This window comes from Rosa chinensis, chromosome 4 (assembly GCF_002994745.2).
Source record: "Rosa chinensis cultivar Old Blush chromosome 4, RchiOBHm-V2, whole genome shotgun sequence".
NCBI lineage: Eukaryota > Viridiplantae > Streptophyta > Magnoliopsida > Rosales > Rosaceae > Rosa > Rosa chinensis.
The window spans coordinates 2,388,400-2,407,078 of NC_037091.1; the positions used below are offsets into that span (position 1 = coordinate 2,388,400).

The 18,679-nt window shown below is 38.5% G+C and overlaps 3 protein-coding genes across 13 annotated transcripts; all 3 read right to left on the bottom strand.

The window, feature by feature from the left end:
* Positions 1–863: 863 nt before the first annotated feature.
* LOC112197756 (TMV resistance protein N) lies at positions 864–14,399 on the bottom strand. 11 transcript variants are annotated; one of them, XM_040519007.1, is made up of 13 exons: positions 11,602–14,399; positions 10,339–10,446; positions 8,676–9,334; positions 7,454–8,551; positions 6,943–7,230; positions 4,511–6,818; positions 3,934–4,186; positions 3,787–3,849; positions 3,471–3,520; positions 3,239–3,395; positions 2,888–3,109; positions 1,778–1,906; positions 864–1,658 (listed from the first exon to the last, which is right to left on the bottom strand). In XM_040519007.1, the coding sequence occupies exons 4-6, from the start codon at positions 8,387–8,389 to the stop codon at positions 5,562–5,564; spliced, it is 2,481 nt and encodes an 826-aa protein (XP_040374941.1). In that variant the 5' UTR covers positions 8,390–8,551; positions 8,676–9,334; positions 10,339–10,446; positions 11,602–14,399; the 3' UTR covers positions 864–1,658; positions 1,778–1,906; positions 2,888–3,109; positions 3,239–3,395; positions 3,471–3,520; positions 3,787–3,849; positions 3,934–4,186; positions 4,511–5,561. The 11 variants fall into 11 exon arrangements, with proteins under 11 accessions (XP_040374941.1, XP_040374940.1, XP_040374948.1 ...); XM_040519006.1 differs by having other exon boundaries at positions 8,676–9,337; positions 10,339–14,399; XM_040519014.1 differs by lacking the exons at positions 10,339–10,446; positions 11,602–14,399 and having other exon boundaries at positions 4,511–4,622; positions 5,429–6,818; positions 8,676–9,924.
* Positions 8,418–9,238, bottom strand: LOC112198602 (disease resistance protein RPV1). The gene is made up of 3 exons (XM_024339749.1): positions 8,676–9,238; positions 8,503–8,551; positions 8,418–8,450 (listed from the first exon to the last, which is right to left on the bottom strand). The coding sequence occupies exons 1-3, from the start codon at positions 9,236–9,238 to the stop codon at positions 8,418–8,420; spliced, it is 645 nt and encodes a 214-aa protein (XP_024195517.1).
* LOC112198603 (pentatricopeptide repeat-containing protein At3g22690) lies at positions 12,319–18,664 on the bottom strand. Its single transcript, XM_024339750.1, has 6 exons — positions 18,562–18,664; positions 18,195–18,241; positions 13,840–14,028; positions 13,327–13,578; positions 12,783–13,149; positions 12,319–12,674 (listed from the first exon to the last, which is right to left on the bottom strand). The coding sequence occupies exons 1-6, from the start codon at positions 18,662–18,664 to the stop codon at positions 12,319–12,321; spliced, it is 1,314 nt and encodes a 437-aa protein (XP_024195518.1).
* Between the last annotated feature and the right edge of the window lie 15 nt (positions 18,665–18,679).

The window sequence follows — 18,679 nt, forward strand, 5'->3', positions numbered from 1 at the left end:
CCAAAATATGTGTCATTTACAAATTCCCTTGCAGTATTCAATTTTCATTTCCAAAACAAGGTTTTTTTCTATTTTATTTTTTTATTTGTTTTAAACTTTCTTAATTGATTACACATTTCAAATCCTAAATGGTTACAACCAAACAACAGAAATTGTAATTAATGGAATTTTAGATTGATGGAGTTAAAGATTCCATCATTTATAAATTTCTATAGATTTCATAATTTTCTCATCCAAACGCAGCATAGATGACATCTTGATTTGCCTCTGGCATGTAAATGTGCCTGGAAGATTTTACTTAAAGTGATGGTTTCACATTCCATTTGCTTAACACAATGACCATGTGGACAATGCAACATCGTGTCTTTGTCATATGTTTCAATACATTGCAAACAATGAGATAAAGGCACTTGAGCATAGAAGTACTAGGAAAAGTATATGGGCATGAGTATAACAAAGGGAAATAGTACAAACCTTTACTTCTAGCTTATATGCAGTCGTCTCAAATGCAGTCAGATCCGCATGTACCCGACTTTGTCCGAATCTGCAACCATTCTAAGTGGAGAGTTTATAGTTCCCACCGCAAACGGAAGCAACAAGTTAAATGTATAACATTAACTACTTAATCACCCAGGAACATAGTAGTAAAAACAGGTGAGACCAAAGAAATGAACTAGAAACCAAATATTATTACTGGATCATTTCTATGCACTACCTTAATTGCAGTGCCTAGCTGATAGCCAACAATATTCTCCACAATAACATAAAGAAACTCATGAAAGGCCTTTATGTTCTTCCGGGAATTATATTATGCTTGTTATTTTTGTCATGTGAAATTTTTGTTAAATTCGTAGACTGGTTCAGATAATAATATTCTTGTATTTCTAGATGTGAACAACGAAATATACGAGTTTAATACAAATTCTACAGATTGGCTTCTAAGAAGCAGCCTCATCATACATTCCAATATAGTACAGCAATGTCTGTCTTACAACCAGAACCAAAGAATGCATATTCTTCACTACTAGCAAAGTTGGTCGAGTATACCATTTATATAGTACAATCCTTAGAAGATTAACATGAAAGTAAATATATGTTTGGCAGCACCAACCGAACCAGTGCGCACAGGATACCTCAAGGCAACTGCACCCTCAGAACTAGTAGCTTGTATGGTTGGTTTCGGTGCTGAATTAGTTGACACCGCCTCAGTTGCATCATGTGAGACACTGGAATCTGACTTTTCTAAACCTGAATTCTCCAATGGGGGAGGCAAGCACTTGGATAAGTCCAAAGCATACTGTTGAATGGCCTTGTGTTTGGACGCAATAAATTTGTTCACCATTAGGTGATATACTTGTCCCAGTGAAGCTCAAAATAGGCATTGCAACAGTAAATTCTGCTATATAATCCATGCGTGTAGATGCTGGCTCACCACCAAAGTCTAAGTGCACGGCATATATAGCATTCTTCTTAGCATTTGCACGTAAAAGAAGGCCAGCTTGTGACAATGCTATGACTTGATTAAAATCCTCAACTCGAGGTTGAGCAGATCTCATTAACTCTTAAGGTCTGAGTACATTTCCATGTCTCAGCTCGTTAAGCAGCCAGCCTTCTTCACTCTCTGAGGACCAGATCTTCTCTTCCTGATTAGGTGGTCCCTGTAGAATGGATTCATGCAATTACAATTCATTACACTAGGACATGTGTAGCCATCATCATCTAGGCAACAGAATCACAAACCTTATGATACAATGAGAACAAATCAATGATCACTTACCACTTTTATATGTATGATGTGATCAGGCCTCTTTGGAGCTGTCACAAATGTAGGTGATTGAACAGGAGGGCCATCATAGGGTCTCAGTACTAAAAGTGGTTGTGACTTGCGATCTTCCCAGATCTTTATCTGTATCAGGACATGACCAAATGTATGAGTCACAAAACTTATATCAATCAAGAATATTGGGAAACATGTTTATGTAAATGTGTCTTTGTGTATAAATAAAATATATGTGCCATAACATGCTCATGTATTAGAACCCATGGCCAACTCTAAAAAAATTAAAATTAAAATTAAATAAAACAGGCACCCTAGTTGTCCCATAAATGATGTATTACCTTCGATGAAGTTAAAATGCAGTGTGTGCAGGAAATGATTTTACAAACCCAAATTTTGTAAAAACACAACACATTCACCCAAAAGGTGTCAACTGGAAGAACTTGGCCACAAGAAATTAGGAAGAAAAGTTTCACATGTATAGAAAAATCTTACTCAAACCTATACTGAATCCATACAACTCACAAACCAAACAGTCAATTAGGAATCGTAAACTAGTTTATTACCTACTTAACCTTGTTCAGAAACAATATTTGTATTGTTCATAAACAGGATGGCCTCTTGAATGAATACAAAATTGCATGAACCACTATTCCATTCCTAATAGTATCATTCTATTTACTAATTTTAGAAAAATTGCCAATCTCCTTACTATGTGGTACAGCTTACACTCTTACTATCTCTTTCAGCACTATTTCTTCACTTTTCCTTATACTTTAGCAAAATTAAGTTCATCTGCCATATCCAGTTCTTGTGCTGTACCATATAAAAGGGCTTTGAAGGACAAGAACAATAATTTATCCTAATTCATACAAAATTCCCTGAAGCATAGAGTTGAAGCAGGAATAGCCAACAGATTTTTTTTTGTAACCAAAACATTATTTTAATTCACCAAAAGAAAAGGGAAAAAAAAATCTATAAAGATGTAGCAGGGCAAGCTGGAGCCAAAGTGTTCCCACCAATCCTGATGAAAATGCACTTTAAGTTTCACTACTTATTCCACTAAAAGGAAATATGTAATAAGGTCAGTAAAATGGTGGCTATACTTACAGTTCCATCCATAGAAGCAGAAACCATGCCAGCAGGGTGGTCATCCATTGGCACATTTATAAATCTGTCACCTCTCCATCATGTTTACTAACAAATTGGACCCCATCAATAAGTTTTTCAACAGGACACTTAATAGGATCTGAGCAGAAGGGACTTCACCCATTGCAACTTTAGTAGTAACAATTTGTAGAAACGTTTCCCAACCCGAACAACCAAAACCTCCTGCGAGTATACAAGCAAAAGATAGATCAATCAACCACTTCAAGATCAACGTACAGAAAATGATCATGGACATCAAAAGCATTAAGCTATAACTCTTTGATTGAAAATAGCATTAACAGAATCATTTACTTGTTTATGACAGTGCCGCCAAACTCGTGGATGAACAGCTTCCCCCTCACCAACTATTTGAATGGCCATAACAATCTTTCCTGTGATTTGTGGCATACCTTCTTCATCTAGACCTTCAGAAATTTTGCATACAAAAAGCCGTCCTTCTACACTCATACTGCAGAAAATGATGTTAGATAATGCAAAAACAAACCAGAGGAAGAAAAGTATTGAGCATGGAAAAAAGAGCTACCTAGCCAAAAGGTGAACATCCTTGGCAAAGAAAGCCATGTCTGTGACCCTCTGACAGAACAAGATATCGCTTAGGCCAACAAGATATAATAATCATCGGCAAGTAATCCAACTTCACAAAAACCACTCTATTAGGAGCATACACGAGATAAAGCAAAAGCCTACTAAGTTTTGCAGCCATCAGTAAAGTGCATTATAACTTTTTATCAAAGCATCAGCACCTACATAGCTATGACTGGGTCAAATTACATTAGTGATCATCACACTGCATCTTGCTAATCCAAACAGAGTGCATATATATGGAATATTCCATTTACCTGTGTATGAGCTTGAAACAATGAACTCAATGCAGTGTGTATATTCAAAACCCGAATATTCCCCTGCGTCAATCCATAGCATATATATGTGACTTATTCACCACAATTTAGTGGCCCAACAACACAAGCTGAGGATCCGAACCATACTTAATTATAGGGGTAACTTCTAGCTGCAGCTGAAACTCCCGGGGCAACCAAACACCCACATCGCAAACCACGCTATCCCCAATCGCCTGCCTTTTGGTAACTTATTGCTCGGCATTCGTATCAGCATACCACTGTCACAGTATCAATTCCATCCTTAGAAACAATGAAAACCAATTCCATTTTCCTCAAGAAGGTCAGCACACACCTGCCGCATCACCTTGAAGCAAGACTCTTAGCCAAAGCCAGGCTAGAACTGCTGATACCAAAAAATTGTTGAATATGAGTTTGGCAAATTATAGGCAATGCTGCTTGTTTATGAAATTCCAAGTTGTAATCTACAAAGGAAAATTTAATGTACTTGTGGCATGCACATATACTAGGAAGATTTTTCTTAGAGTGATGCATTTCACATTCCATGTGCTTAATCCATAGACCATAAGGACAATGGAACATCATGCCTTTTGAACATGATCAGATGTTTCGATAAAATTGAAAACAATAACATATGGGCGCTTGAGGCCAGAATTACTAGGAAAAGAGCATAGGCAAGATACAACTAGAGGAGAATAGCATATACCTTTGCCTCTAGCTCATTTGCGGTTATCTCAAATTCAGGAGATCAGCAATCACCATGTAGCCAACTTGGCCAAAGTCTATAACCTTTCCAAGTGCAAAATCTGTAGTTGCCACTGCAAATGGAATAAACAAAACATACTGCATGATATCAATCACCTAGCAACATAGTAACAAAATGAAAGTAAAGAAAAGGAACCAGAAGTTGGCTTGAAAGAATCTCTATGATAATATGCTTCTGCATTTTATCATATCATGTGCTAGCATCACTGCATTCTTAAAGATTCACAAAGTTTTGTTCATTATTTCTTAAATGTCTAAGTTCTAGCTAGGAGATTGTAAGTTTATTAACATAATTAAAGTCTGATACAGGGAGTAATTCATATCAAGGGTTTGGAGCATGCATATTCCAGAAAAGAAAGGAAAAAAAAAAACAGATATAGAGAGATAGATGGAAAGCCATTTTGTTCTCTTCTGAATGATTTAATCACATAGTTTAAGGATGAATTTAATTTTTTTCACTCTTTCCTTGTATTAGCTATTTCGGAGTAGTAAAATCAATTTCAATGCTTTGTGTGCTGTAACCACTAGTTACTGCCTAGAAAGAGTGCATGGACTATACATATTTCTGACCGGCAATGCTTACATCACTTTGAATGTACCATGTAGTGCTTATAGTGAGTAACTTGACTGGGCCATTTGTGCAATTCTGGAATAACAATTTCCAGGCTGAAAATGTGAAACTTGGCCTTAATGCACCTCAAAATAGGCCACAGTTAATTGTACATGATGCACATGGTTACAAACTTTGCAATTCTAATGCAGTAACAAACAACATAGATCTGCGCTAAAAGAAAAAGATGAATATATGAACTTACAGATTGATGAGTAAATAGCAGATGAAGACAGCCTCAAAACAAACCTGAGAAATGTTGAAATCTTTCTAAATAGGAGGTGGGATTTCAAACCTCTGTGTCTCAACTAAATGATATTATTGTCTAAACTCTGAAGTGGATGCTTCAGAGTTCAAAGAGAGCCACTGGTCTTGATCACCTTTAACTGCGCCACGAGGTTTGGTTGGTTCTGAAGACAGAGAAAGCCTTAACAACTCGAGGAACCAACTTGGAGTTGAAGCTGCGGACTAGTTGAGTGATGGCAGTCCGTTGGTTCCGTAGAGAGAGAAAGCCGAAACAACTCAGCCAGTGATGGTTCTTCCACGGTGCGGTGTCGTTTCGGAGTTTCGGAAGACAAAGCAAGCCATGACGACGGAGTTGGCTCTTGAATTGACGGCGGCAATTTGTCCCAGCTCCATGATTTGTCAATGTCGAGAATCTCTCCTCCAGTAATTCACAACCACTTATCCTTAGGTCAACAACGTTTGGTGGAAGCTCTGGAACTTCTCGGAGTCTCTTGCAATCCCTCAAGTCAAGCCCGTGCAAGTTGACAAATCTGGTGATGCAAGCTGGAAGACTAACGAAATTGTTTCTTGATAGATTAAGCCACTCTAATGTTTCCCAGCAATCAAGAGTCATCAGGAAATCACAATCTGATAAACTGCTGCATCCTGCGATACTGAACGTCTGTAGCTTGGGAAGTGATAGTGAGCAACCATCGGGATTTGTTGGAAATCTGACCAGTTTTGAGCATCCACCCAGATCAAGGAACCCTAAATTTTGCAACCCATAAATGCTGCACGGTAGAGTTGTGAGATTTTTGCATTCAGGAAGATCCAAATATTCAACCCCAATGAGATTTCCAATTGACTCATCCAATTCTCTTATGTCACTGCCTTTAAGAGAGAGTAGTCTCAAAGAATCAATCTTTATTGGAATTTTGGGAAATGCAGCTAGTTTTGAGCATCCCATCGCACCAAGACTCTTTAGATTGTGCAACTCATAAATATGATACGGCAGGGTTGTTAGATTTTGATTGTCCGCTAGGCAAAACGTTTCTAGACTAATAAGTTCTGTAATGGACGGATGCAATTCTTTAATGCAAGTGCCTCTTAGATTCAAAAATCTCAAGAAACCCATGTCTTCCCCAATTGAAAATTCCTCAAGCTTGCAATAGCTGATAGAGATTGTTTCTACAGATTTCAAGTCGATTTTTCTTGGAAACATAGTAAGGTTAGAGCAATTGTGAACTTTCAAGGTAACAAGGTTATGAAGGAATTGAATTGAATGAGGAACCTCAACTAAATTGGTACACCTAGATAGATCCAACTCTTTCAAGTTAGGGATTCCATTGAAGTCTGGGAGTTCCTTTAGGGATGTACAACCACTTAAATTCATACATGTTAGCCTTGAAAAATTCTGTATGGCAAAAGAAAAAGGAAAAGATCAACCAAGTGGATGTAGTAATTTACAACACAGTTATCTATTACTTATTTTTAATTAAAGAAGTCTTGAAATAAAATGAATTATTAGATTATAGTACCTTACATCCCTCCCATAGTCGTGTGATTTTGCAGCTATTAGTAATCTTGAGCCCCACAAGTTTGTTTGCTTGAAAATCAGATGGAAAACATTGCAACGAACATGTTTGCCAATCAAGCCACCTCAACTGGTTGGAGAGATAATCAATATCTCCAGAAAAGGATTCATCTTTCATTATTTTGCTCATAGAAATATATCTCAGCTTCTTCATCTTTGAGAAGCTTTTAACATTCAAAGATATCGTAGATGATCCCCACGGGACCTGAATGCCTATGACTTTATTTGTTCCCTACAGTAAAAGAAAGCAAGCTTATTAACCTAGCAACATTTATGGTTACAATTTCTATTCAGACCAAAAAAACAAAAATAAAAAAACAAAAAAACATAGCAATTTCTATTGGAAGCACAAGTTCTGTTTTAATACAGTTTTCTTCAAGGTCTCAATAAGAAATTATATTCAATAAAAAATGCTTTCTGAATTGAAAAACACAAAACATTATTAATAGACTTACTGTATTATTTGTTAGAACGTCGTAGACATCTTCTTCACTCCACACTCTGCTGCGTTTCCCGGGTTCATCAGGTGACTCTTGATGCACTATGTCTTTACCCATTTCTTCTATCAAGTCATGCATCCAAATCCAACCACCACTGTAATTCTCATTGTCAATTCTTATTAAGGCATTTTCTTGGAGTTGTGCAATACCAATCATCATTGTTTTGTGGTCGTAGCAAGCTTCTAGTATTGGTTTCACACGGGCTACATGCATACCTTTAAAGAAGCAAGCGATGTCAAGAAATAGTCCTTTTAAATCTGCTTCTAGAGCATCATAACTTAGTTTGAGAACGTCTTGTATCTTTGCCTGAGGACCTCCTTTACAACTACCTATTATAGCTTTCCACTCCTCTATGCTTCTACGAAATAGATGAGAGCCTAAGACTATCAAAGCTAATGGAAGGCCTTGGGCATAACGTATAACATGTTGTGCAAGTTTCAGATAATCGCTTGGAGGTTCAATTCTTTTGAATGCATGCAAGCTAAACAACTCCAAAGCATGATGATCATCTAACATCTTGACCTCATATACTTGATTAACTTGATGAGCAATTAGCCAACGTTTATCTCTTGTTGTTATGAGAATTCTACTGCCTGGACTAAAACAATCCGGGGATGGAACTAAGTTCTGTAATTGGCTAGAATGACTCACATCATCAAGGATTAAGAGAACTTTTTTATGTTGCATCCTCGTCTTTATAAAACTTAGTCCTTCATCAACATTGTGCACCTTCAAAGTTGAGTTTAATATATGAGACAAAAGTGTCTCCTGCAGTTGGGTTATGCCTTTTGATCTAACATCCGCCAAGAAACAACTACCTTCAAACTTATGGCTAATTGAATTAAACACATCCTTCGCAATTGTAGTCTTTCCTATTCCACCAGGCCCCATATGCCAACCATGTTATTCTCATCGGCATCTAAAAGTTTGTTGACCTCTTCTCTACAAGACTCTAAGCCAATTGGATGATCAGCAACGTGCAGCTCACATAAAGGGTTTATTACTTGGGCGAACAAATCCTCAACAATTTCCTCGATAAATTCAGTCTCGTACCTATGAAATTAAAAGCACATATAGGAAATCAAATAAAGTAGAAGATCAATATATGGATTTTTCAATATAAAAAAAAAAATAGGCTAACTAATCAACTAGCTAGTGGGTTGGGTTAAAAACATACCGGCCCTCCTCGAAAGTCCATCCAGACAAATTTGCTGCTTCCTCAAGAGCCTTCCTCCATTTGCCGATGCTATCCTTGTACTTGCATTGATTAAGCGTAGCACATGCGTCAAGAGCCTTCCTCCATTTGCCGATGCTATCCTTGTATTTGCATTGATCAAGCGTAGCAAATGCATCACCGAAAGCACCTGTTTGGTGTCTTACATCTGAGGGAGCCACCTTGTAGAAAACTGCTCTAAACTTCTGTCCTTTGGATTTTCTGCAGTCAAGTATCTTGACCAGTTCGTCTAAGCACCACCTTGAGGAAGCATAATTTTGAGAGAAGACGACGATTGAAACTCTGGACTCCTCAATTGCTTTGAGGAGCTCTTGTGATATGTCTTCTCCTCTGCTAAGCTTATCATCTCTGAAGGTCTTAATTCCCCTCAGACACAAAGCGTTGTACAAATGATCTGTAAAATCATAGCGCGTATCCTCGCCTCGGAAACTCAGGAAGACCTTGTTTGTGTAATGATTTCGGTGATCAGTAGAAGCCACATTTTGCTTTGATTTGCTTTGCCCCATCTGTTGAATGTTGGCTTCCTATTGATCTGCCTTCCTGGAGTGCTTTTGTATTGTAGATCTAAGATCTCAACTCTCAAGAAGATAGTTTCTTGGTGCCTGCTGCGATGTGAATGTGAGGTTGAAAATGGACTAAATCAGAACCTCTATGAGCCTTGTTCTTCTTTCTTTGCAATTTCTCTTTCACGTTTTCTTTTTAAACTTGGACTAAAATGATCTTGGAAGACTCTTTTTTTTTTTTTTTTTTTTCAGAGGTGTTGACTTTCTTGGAAAATCATTACTTTGATGCTTGATGGAGCAAGGAAACGTCTAGTCTACTGTGTACATTTTGTTTGGATTCAATGTATTTTATAGGTAGGAGATTGCAAATTAAAGCATACGGCAATATTAACGGAATTATCTAGAAACTGTGTACATTTTGTTTAGATTCAATCTATTTTATAGGTAGGAGATTGCAAACTAAATCATACGGCAATATTAATGGAATTATCTAGAAACTGTGTACATTTTGTTTGGATTCAATGTATTTTATAGGTAGGAGATTGCAAATTAAATCATACGGCAATATTAACGGAATTATCTAGAAACTGTGTACATTTTGTTTGGATTGAATGTATTTTATAGGTAGGAGATTGAAAATGAAATCATACGGCAATACTACCTGAATTATCTAGAAACTGTGTACATTTTGTTTGGATTCAATGTATTTTGACTATTTTCTAGGTAGGAGATTGCAAATTAAATAATATGGCAATATTAACAGCTCAGTTTATTGATTTTCAGGTCTGTTTTAAAGAATCTGAAAAGAAAAAGAGAACGGTCAATTTTTCTTCAAATCCCTTGACCAAAAGAAATGTTAATTTTCAGAGGAAGAATCAGTTGTTATGACCCTTTAAAATATGCACTGCTGTTCTTTTCAATTTCTACTTCACTAAACGGGTTTTGGGTTGAATAAAGTACTGCTATTTTGAAAGTTCAGCAAACAACGACACCAACATCATGGTAATAGACTAATAGTTTTACTACGACCTTTAAGTTACAGAAACAAGGAAAAGAGAACAATACATGTGGCTAATTCTAAATGCTTACAAATACTTGCATACCGATCCGTTTTCGAACTCAGTTAACTCTGATGCTATTTGTAGCCGTCCTGCAACAGCCTATTAAGATGGAATCCACAGCACATGGCACTTGATCACTGCGGCTGAAAACTATCCAGCAACCAACCCGTTAATCACTTTACTGGAAAAGAAATGCAGTTTGCCCTTTTGAAGTACACTTTAGAATTCAAAAACCAAAAGCAAATGGCCAAATGCACACTGAATGGGAAGCAGAAAGCCAGCCAACATTGCTAAAGGAGGCCAAAGTTCATTGCTGATTTCTACCTCTTAACAAGAATTAGCATCATTTGACTCTTGTTCTAGAAAGATAGTATTAATCACTTAACTAAAGAGTGATTTGGCGAATACTGTATACAGAGTTTGGAACATATTCGAAAAAGAAAGACAAATATAGAGACATCCATTTTGTTCATTAACAATTTAGGGATTAATGTCATGTTCTTCTCTTTTTCCTTATATCAAGAGTTAGGGGATTAATATCAATGTAAATACCTTATGTGTAGCCACTAGCTAACCTGTCTCAAAATAGTGCATATATTAACTAACAAAGTATACATATACTGTATACATCGTATGTATCAATTTTCATTAACCTATGTAGTTCTTATCGTGTAGAGACAGAGCCATATGTTCAATTATGAAGTTAACTTGCTAGGCTAAAAGTTTGAATTTTTCTTCATTCAATGCTCATCAAAATATACAAGAGTTAATTGTACATGATCTATATGGTCATGGGAGTAACAAGGTAGCACTACTAATGCAGTAAAAATCAAGATAGATCTTTCCCCTTTCTGCTCCCAATGCAGACATGGGTGAAACAACAGTCGGGATTCAATTGCAGTAGAAAACGTTTGGGAATTCTGGAGGGATTTGGATGCAACATTTAGATACTCGATATAAATACGATGATGGTGTAGCTGCTAGAGCTGAGATACTCAAGATCTCAGTTTATAGATCTTTAAATTGAGGGTACTCCAATCCTTCCAACTACTTTCTAAATTTACAGAGGAAGAATAAGTTTGCTGAAGAATGAACCATTTTTCAATGTTCTGTTCATTTTACTAAACGGGTTCCAGAAACATGTAGAAAAATGATTGAATAATCAAAGATACGTACTGTTATTCTGCAACATAACGACACAAAACCAGGACCATCTAAGTTAAAAATTAAAATTAAAAACTTGGAAAAGGAAAAGGAAAAGGAAAAGATTCATGTATTTATTAGAAGATGATCACATTAACATACCTGCATGAAGTCAAAAGATTATTTTCAAGTCACAGCTTCAACCTTCTGTGTCTCTGAAAGAATGCATCTGAATGCATGGCATTCTTGTTGAAACTCTTAAGTGGACGGGGTACGGTTGGTGATATCGATCTTCTTGGCATACTAGGTGAACCACCTTCATTCCAGCTTCAGGCTCAAGGGCTTGATTGGTCAACGCTTGTTTATTCAGCCAAGTAGTCAATGAGTTTGAACAATGGCAATGGAAGAGATTGGGTTCTGCATATTCCCTTGAAGTATGGCTCAATGATAATGGAGGCATACTTGGATTGTGTAATTAACACTGATAATGGCAGTGCAGATCAAAAGCAATCAATAATGGGAGTGCAGACTAAAGAAGAATAATAATTGGGGGAGAGTTCTCTTCAATCATAATTCTATTACCAGTAATCACTGCAAGAGCAAAGCCCCTGACTAAAGAAATGGAAGCTGCTGTTATCTTGAACAGTAACTTCCCTGTCGGATATTCTTGACACTAATTTGGCAAACTTCCCTGTCGGATATTCACCACACGAATTGGCACTCCTTGCCCTGTACCTATAAGCCCAAAAGCTTTGGCCACTTTCTCACTGTGTCAACTGAGCAAGAACTCTTTCTCCTCCTCATCAACATCAATCAGGACATTGTCCAAATCAGGAATGTGGCCAGCATCTCTGAGTCTGCTGTTTAATTCTTGCACCATCAATGCAATGTGGCTCTTCTCTGTGTGTGTATCAGTATCACCACCGAAGGTAACTCATGAATCACTCCATTAACTTCAACGGAACTGCATCCAGGTACCTTCTGCATCCCTGCCTCTTTTAGTTGTAGCCTCACTTTTGCAATATCTGCCCATTTCCCAGCTGATGCATATATGTTGGAGACAAGCACATGAATACCAGCCCTCTGAGTAGTCAATTTAGATACCTGTTCAGCTGCATATGCTGCCATTTTGACGTTTTTGTGGGTTTGACAAGCAGCCAAGAGAGTGCCCCAAATGACATCATTAGGTTCCATTGGCATGCTCTTTACCAGATCAACAGCTTCTTCCAAGCCCCCTGCTCGGCCAAGTAAATCAACCATGCAACCTTAATGAACAATATGAGAGGAAATGCCATGGACTGATTGCATTGATGTGAAAATGTTCCGTCCTTGTTCCAAAAGACCAGCATGGCTGCATGCTGTTAGTACTGCCACAAAGACTACTTCATCTGGTTTCACCCCTTGCTTATGCATGTTATCGAAAAGCTCTAGAGCTCGCTCCCCATTTCCTTGCATGGCCATTGCTCCAATGGCTGCTGTCCAAGCAGAAACATCTCTTCTTGCCATGTTATCGAACACCTTTATTGCACTTTGAGGGTTGCCACATCTAGCAAACATGTCAACTAAAGATGTCCCGAGCCGCATGTCACAGTTAATTTTATCTTTTCCAATATAAGCATGAGTCCACTTTGCAAGATCAATAGCTCCTAGATATCCGCAGGCAGATGCAACCTCCACCATGGTCACCGTATCTCCTTTTATTCCCTCGGTCTGCATCACCCAGAAAAGTTCAATTGCTTCCTAAAACCTGCTCTCTTGGACCAGAGCACCAATCATAGTGTTCCAAGAGACAAGATCACTTTTTCGCATCTCATTGAACATTTTCCAAACTGACTTCACATCACCACTTCTTATGAAACCAGAAATCAAGGAGTTCCGTTATAGTACAGTCTTATTCGACATATTGTCAAAAATTATGCAGGCCATTTCTGGTTGGCTGCACTTCTTGTACATGTCAATCATGGCATTGCAAATCGTATCCCAACCTTCTAGCCCATTCCTTAGAACATAACCATGGGAACACTTTCCAGAGAGAGAATCACTTAGTTGGCAAAAGCTGATATGGCACATAACCTTGTCGGGTCTTAAGCCCTGTTGTAGCATTTCACCCATGACCAAAACTGCTTCACTATCAAGTCCCTGGCGCACAGAATTTGACAAAATTGTATTGTAAAGAACCGAGTTTTTATCCACACATTCATCAAAAACCGCTTTGCAGCATCAGTAGCTCCACTTTTCATATGCATATCAACAAGTGAATTCAACATAAGCATATTACTCTTCAATCCAGACCCCCCAATGGAAGCACAAGCCTCTCACTCAACGCTACATGCTTCAACTTGGCGTATGCAGAAATGACACACACCATAGTCACCGAATTGGTTTAATCCCGGCAGCCACCATCTCGAAAAACAAGAAAAAAGCTTCCTTTGTCATATCCCTCCAACCATAACCGCAAATCAGACTAGTCCCCAACACAGTATTCCTCTCAAGCATTTCATCAAACACCTTCCAGGCATAATCCAAGTCCCCACATTCTGCATAGAACTGAATCAAAGAATTCCCATTAAACACATCTTCCTCCAAACCCTTATTCACAAGCAACCACGGAGCTCAACCCCTTCACAAAAAGCCACAATCTTTGAGCACGCGCTCAATGCATACGGAGAATCTGGTTCTTTATCAGGAGGGAGTTGGGAAGAACAAACAAGAAGAAAAAGAAAAAGAAAAAGGAGAACTATAAAGTTACTGGTGTTTAGCTTCTGGGTCGTTCAGCGTCTTGGGGCTGTGGAAGTTTGTAATAAGCAGCCCAAAGCATCTTCAAATAATTATCATAAGGCTTACCACCAATTGATCCAAGGCTACCAAAGTTTGAACAGTAAAAGATATCTGGGTCCACACGGGACTAACAAAAAAAAAAAAATTACTTTGAGGAGCAACAAAAATAAAGCAGAAAATATCATCCATTTTACTACAAATAATAAAGCAGCAGTCCATGATGGACACCACAATCATCTTACAACTCAAATATGATTCTTGCACTAGATAAAAGTAATGGTTCAATACAAATAAAACTGACCTGACACAAGAGACTATGACATAATAGAAATGAAAAATCTAGAACTCAAGATTAGTAGAAAGATGATATTTAAATTGACACTGATTTGCCAAAACAGAAAAGCAATGTAGGACTGAGAGAGCATGGAGTAGTCGGTAAAGATATTTGGAGTAGCATGGTGCATAACTAAATGGTAGTATAATCATCATCATTGATTGGGAAGGGTGAAAGTAAAGAAAATGTTGGAGGTGTTTTGAAATGAACAAAGTGTGACACAACTTTGGAAGCCTATACTTGTATATCCTACATTTTTAGGAAGACATTACCTGGTAAAAAGCTGCCCCAGCCAAATCATGACGTCATTTGAATCCTGTTGGCACACTAGGTGAACCCCACAGCTTTTCAATTTAAATGCCCTGGACTCTCTGTAATCCCTGCAGTAAAATTGAACTTAGTCAAATATAACGAGATTGAGAGAATGAATTTTCTGATATCATATTACACTCATTCTGTGGTGTAAATAAACAGATTACAATCGTACTACAACTATTGTGTACTATTGTACTACACAACATATACAAGGTAAGTAGTTACAACAATATATTCTCTTGTTAGTCTATTCCTAATAGGGAACTATGACTCACACTAACACTCTCCCTCAAGTTAGCGCATATACATCAACCATGCCCAACTTGCTTAGTGAGTCATAAAACGCCTTCCTGGGAACTCCTTTTATAAGTACATCTGCAAGTTGCTCTTCAATTGGAACAAAAGGAAAACTAATAATTTTGGCATCTAGCTTTTCCTTTATAAAGTGACGATCAACCTCCACATGCTTAGTACGATCATGCTGTACTGGATTCTGTGATATGTCAATGGCTGCCTTGTTGTCACAATACAACTGCATGGTACTCTTGAGTTTGAAACCCAAATCATGTAACAAATTTCTCAGCCACAACAATTCACACACTCCGTGAGTCATACCCCTATACTCAACCTCAGCACTAGATCGTGCCACAACTTTCTGTTTCTTACTCTTCCATGTAACCAAATTACCTCCCACAAAGGTAAAGTAACCCGATGTTGACCTCCTGTCTGTAATGTTTCTAGCCCAATCTGCATCTGTGAAGCCATAAACCTCAAGAATGTTGTAGTGTTTAGAAAACAGTACTCCCCTTCCTGGAGCTGACTTTAAGTACTTCAAAATTCGCATAACAGCATCCATATGACTCTCACTCGGGTTATGCATGAACTGACTCACCACACTCACTGCATATGCAACATCTGGTCTAGTATGAGCCAAATAAATCAAGCGCCCAACCAACCTCTGATAGCGAGCTCGATCAGTAGGTACCTGATCTGGATACTCAGCTAAATAATGGTTCTGCTCAATAGGAGTATCGAAAGGTCTGCAATCCAACAAACCTGTCTCTGTCAGCAAGTCAAGGACGTACTTCCTCTAGCACAGATAGATTCCTTCTCTCCCCTGGCTAGCTCAATTCCTAAGAAGTACTTAAGTTCACCCAAGTCCTTCATCTCAAACTCAGAGGCTAGCTGTCTCTGCAGTCTATCTATCTCAACCGTATCATTGCCAGTGATTACCATATCATCCACATAAATAATTAGAGTTGTTACCTTCCCTTATTGGTGCTTAAGGAACAAGGTATGGTCTGAGTTTCTCTGTCTGTAACCAACCTTCCGCATGAACTGTGAAAATCTTCCAAACCAAGCACGAGGTGACTGTTTAAGACCATACAGAGATTTTCTCAATCTGCATACAAAATCACCAGGAGAAGCAACTTCATACCCAGGTGGAAGGCTCATGTACACTTCCTCGGCTAACTCTCCATGAAGAAATGCATTCTTGACATCAAACTGTCGAAGTGGCTAGTTTAAACTAGCAGCGAATGAGAGCAGAACCCGAATAATGTTCATCTTTGCAACAGGAGCAAACGTTTCATCGTAGTCTATACCATACGTCTGAGTAAACTCCTTTGCTACAAGGCATGCTTTGTACCGATTCACTGATCCATCTGCATTATACTTCACTGTAAACACCCAACGACAACCTACAACCTTCTTGCCTTGTGGTGGAGGCACAAGTTGCCAAGTATTGCTCTTCTGCAACGCCTCCATCTCTTCCTCCATTGCCTTCCTCCAGTTTGGATCCCCCAATGCATCCTGCACTTTGTTAGGTACTGATACAACAGATATTTGATTCACAAAAGATTCATATGACTTAGACAACCTCCTAGTGGACATATAATTGGCTACTGGGTATTTTGATTTGGCAGTAAGGGTAGGTTCATATCTTTTGGCTGATTGACCCCGAGTGTCCTATTTGGTAACACATATTGCCCAACATTAGACTCATTACTACTAGTACTAGTGGGTGGACATACCTCAAATGAGTGATCTTCAGTACCAGGAAGCTGTGGGTCAGGGGTAGAAGCAATGGTAGGAGTGACAGTTGTGTCTTCAATATCATTTCCAGCCATAGAGACTGGTGCTTGGATGTTTGGAGTTGTATCTTCAACATCATTTTCAGCCATAGAAACTGGTGCTTGGATGTATGTTTGGAGCTTCTACTTCTGGTGGCGAGCTAATGGTCTCAACTGGATCCGTCAAAATACCACCTGCTTCTTCTCCTCCTGATTCCTCCCCCTCTCCATGATACAGCTCTTCAAAAAATGAATTCTCCCCCTGAAGAGTTGTATCTGAAGAGGTAAAATAACTCATGTCCTCAAAGAAAGTAACATCCATAGTGACATAGTACTTCCTGGTAGGTGGATGAAAGCACTTGTACCCTTTCTGATACCCTCCATAGCCAACAAACACACACTTAAGTGCCCGGGCATCCAATTTAGACCTCTGGTTCTTAGGAACATGGACAAAAGCAACACAACCAAAGACACGAGCTGGAAGATTATGAAATGAAGGTAAGGAGGCATGAGATGCAAGAACCTCAAATGGAATTTTTCCCTGAAGGACACTAGAAGGAAGACCATTGATAAGATGGGAGGAAGCATATACAGCATCACCCCAAAGATACTTGGGCATATGGGCACTAAAGAGAAGGGCACGAGCCATATCAAGTAAATGACCGTTTTTCATTTCAGACACTCCATTTTGTTCAGGTGTTTGTGGACATGTGGTTTGGTGAACAATCCCATAGGTGTTAAAAAACTCTTGGAAAACATGATTAACATATTCCCCCCCATTGTCAGAACGAAGGACTTTAATGGTGCTATGGTACTATGTTTGAACAAGAGTATGAAAAGTTCGGAAAGCTGGAAAGACTTCTTCTTTGGTTTTAAGAAGGGCAACCCATGACAATCTCGTACAATCATCAATAAACAACACAAAATATCTCATACCCGATACAGTGGGCTTTTTAGAAGGTCCCCAAACATCAGAATGAATCAACTCAAAATGAATAACACTTTTATTAGACACTCTAGGAGGATAAGTAGCACAATGACTCTTGGCCAAAACACATGTTTCACAACGTAAAGCAGACTCATTCACACCAATAAATAGAGTAGGCATGGTTGTTTTCATAAGACTAAAAGAAGGATGCCTTAAACGGTGATGCCACAACCAAATTTCACTTATCTTATTAGAATTCTAAGTCAAAGCGACTCGGGACTGTGCTCTTGGTTTCTCTCCCGCGTATGTCTGATCCAGATGAAACAACCTGCCCCTCAGATACCCCCGATCGACCATCTCCTTGGTGAGAAGATCCTGAAAAATCACATACATAGGATAAAAGGTTACTGAGCATTTAGACTCAGTATTCAACTATGGAATAGATATCAAGTGATGAGACAAGTCAGGTACATATAACACATTATGAAGCTCTAAAGTGGGAGTAATAAGCACTGACCCGGACCCTAACACAGGAAAAGCCTCACCATTGGCATTGGTGACATAGGACACTTGTGGGGAAGACAAGTTAGTAAAATACGATTTATCATAAGTCATATGATCGGAAGCACCAGAATCAATAATCCATGTATCATAACCAACAAAGTTAGAAACCTTTAAAGCCATACCAATCTTACCACAATCCCCAAAAGAACCTCCATCTGAACTTCGCACAGACACCTCAACCTTCTGGACATCATTGACCTTGGAACTCTGACCTTTACTGTCATCACCTCCCATTGCAATAATAATATG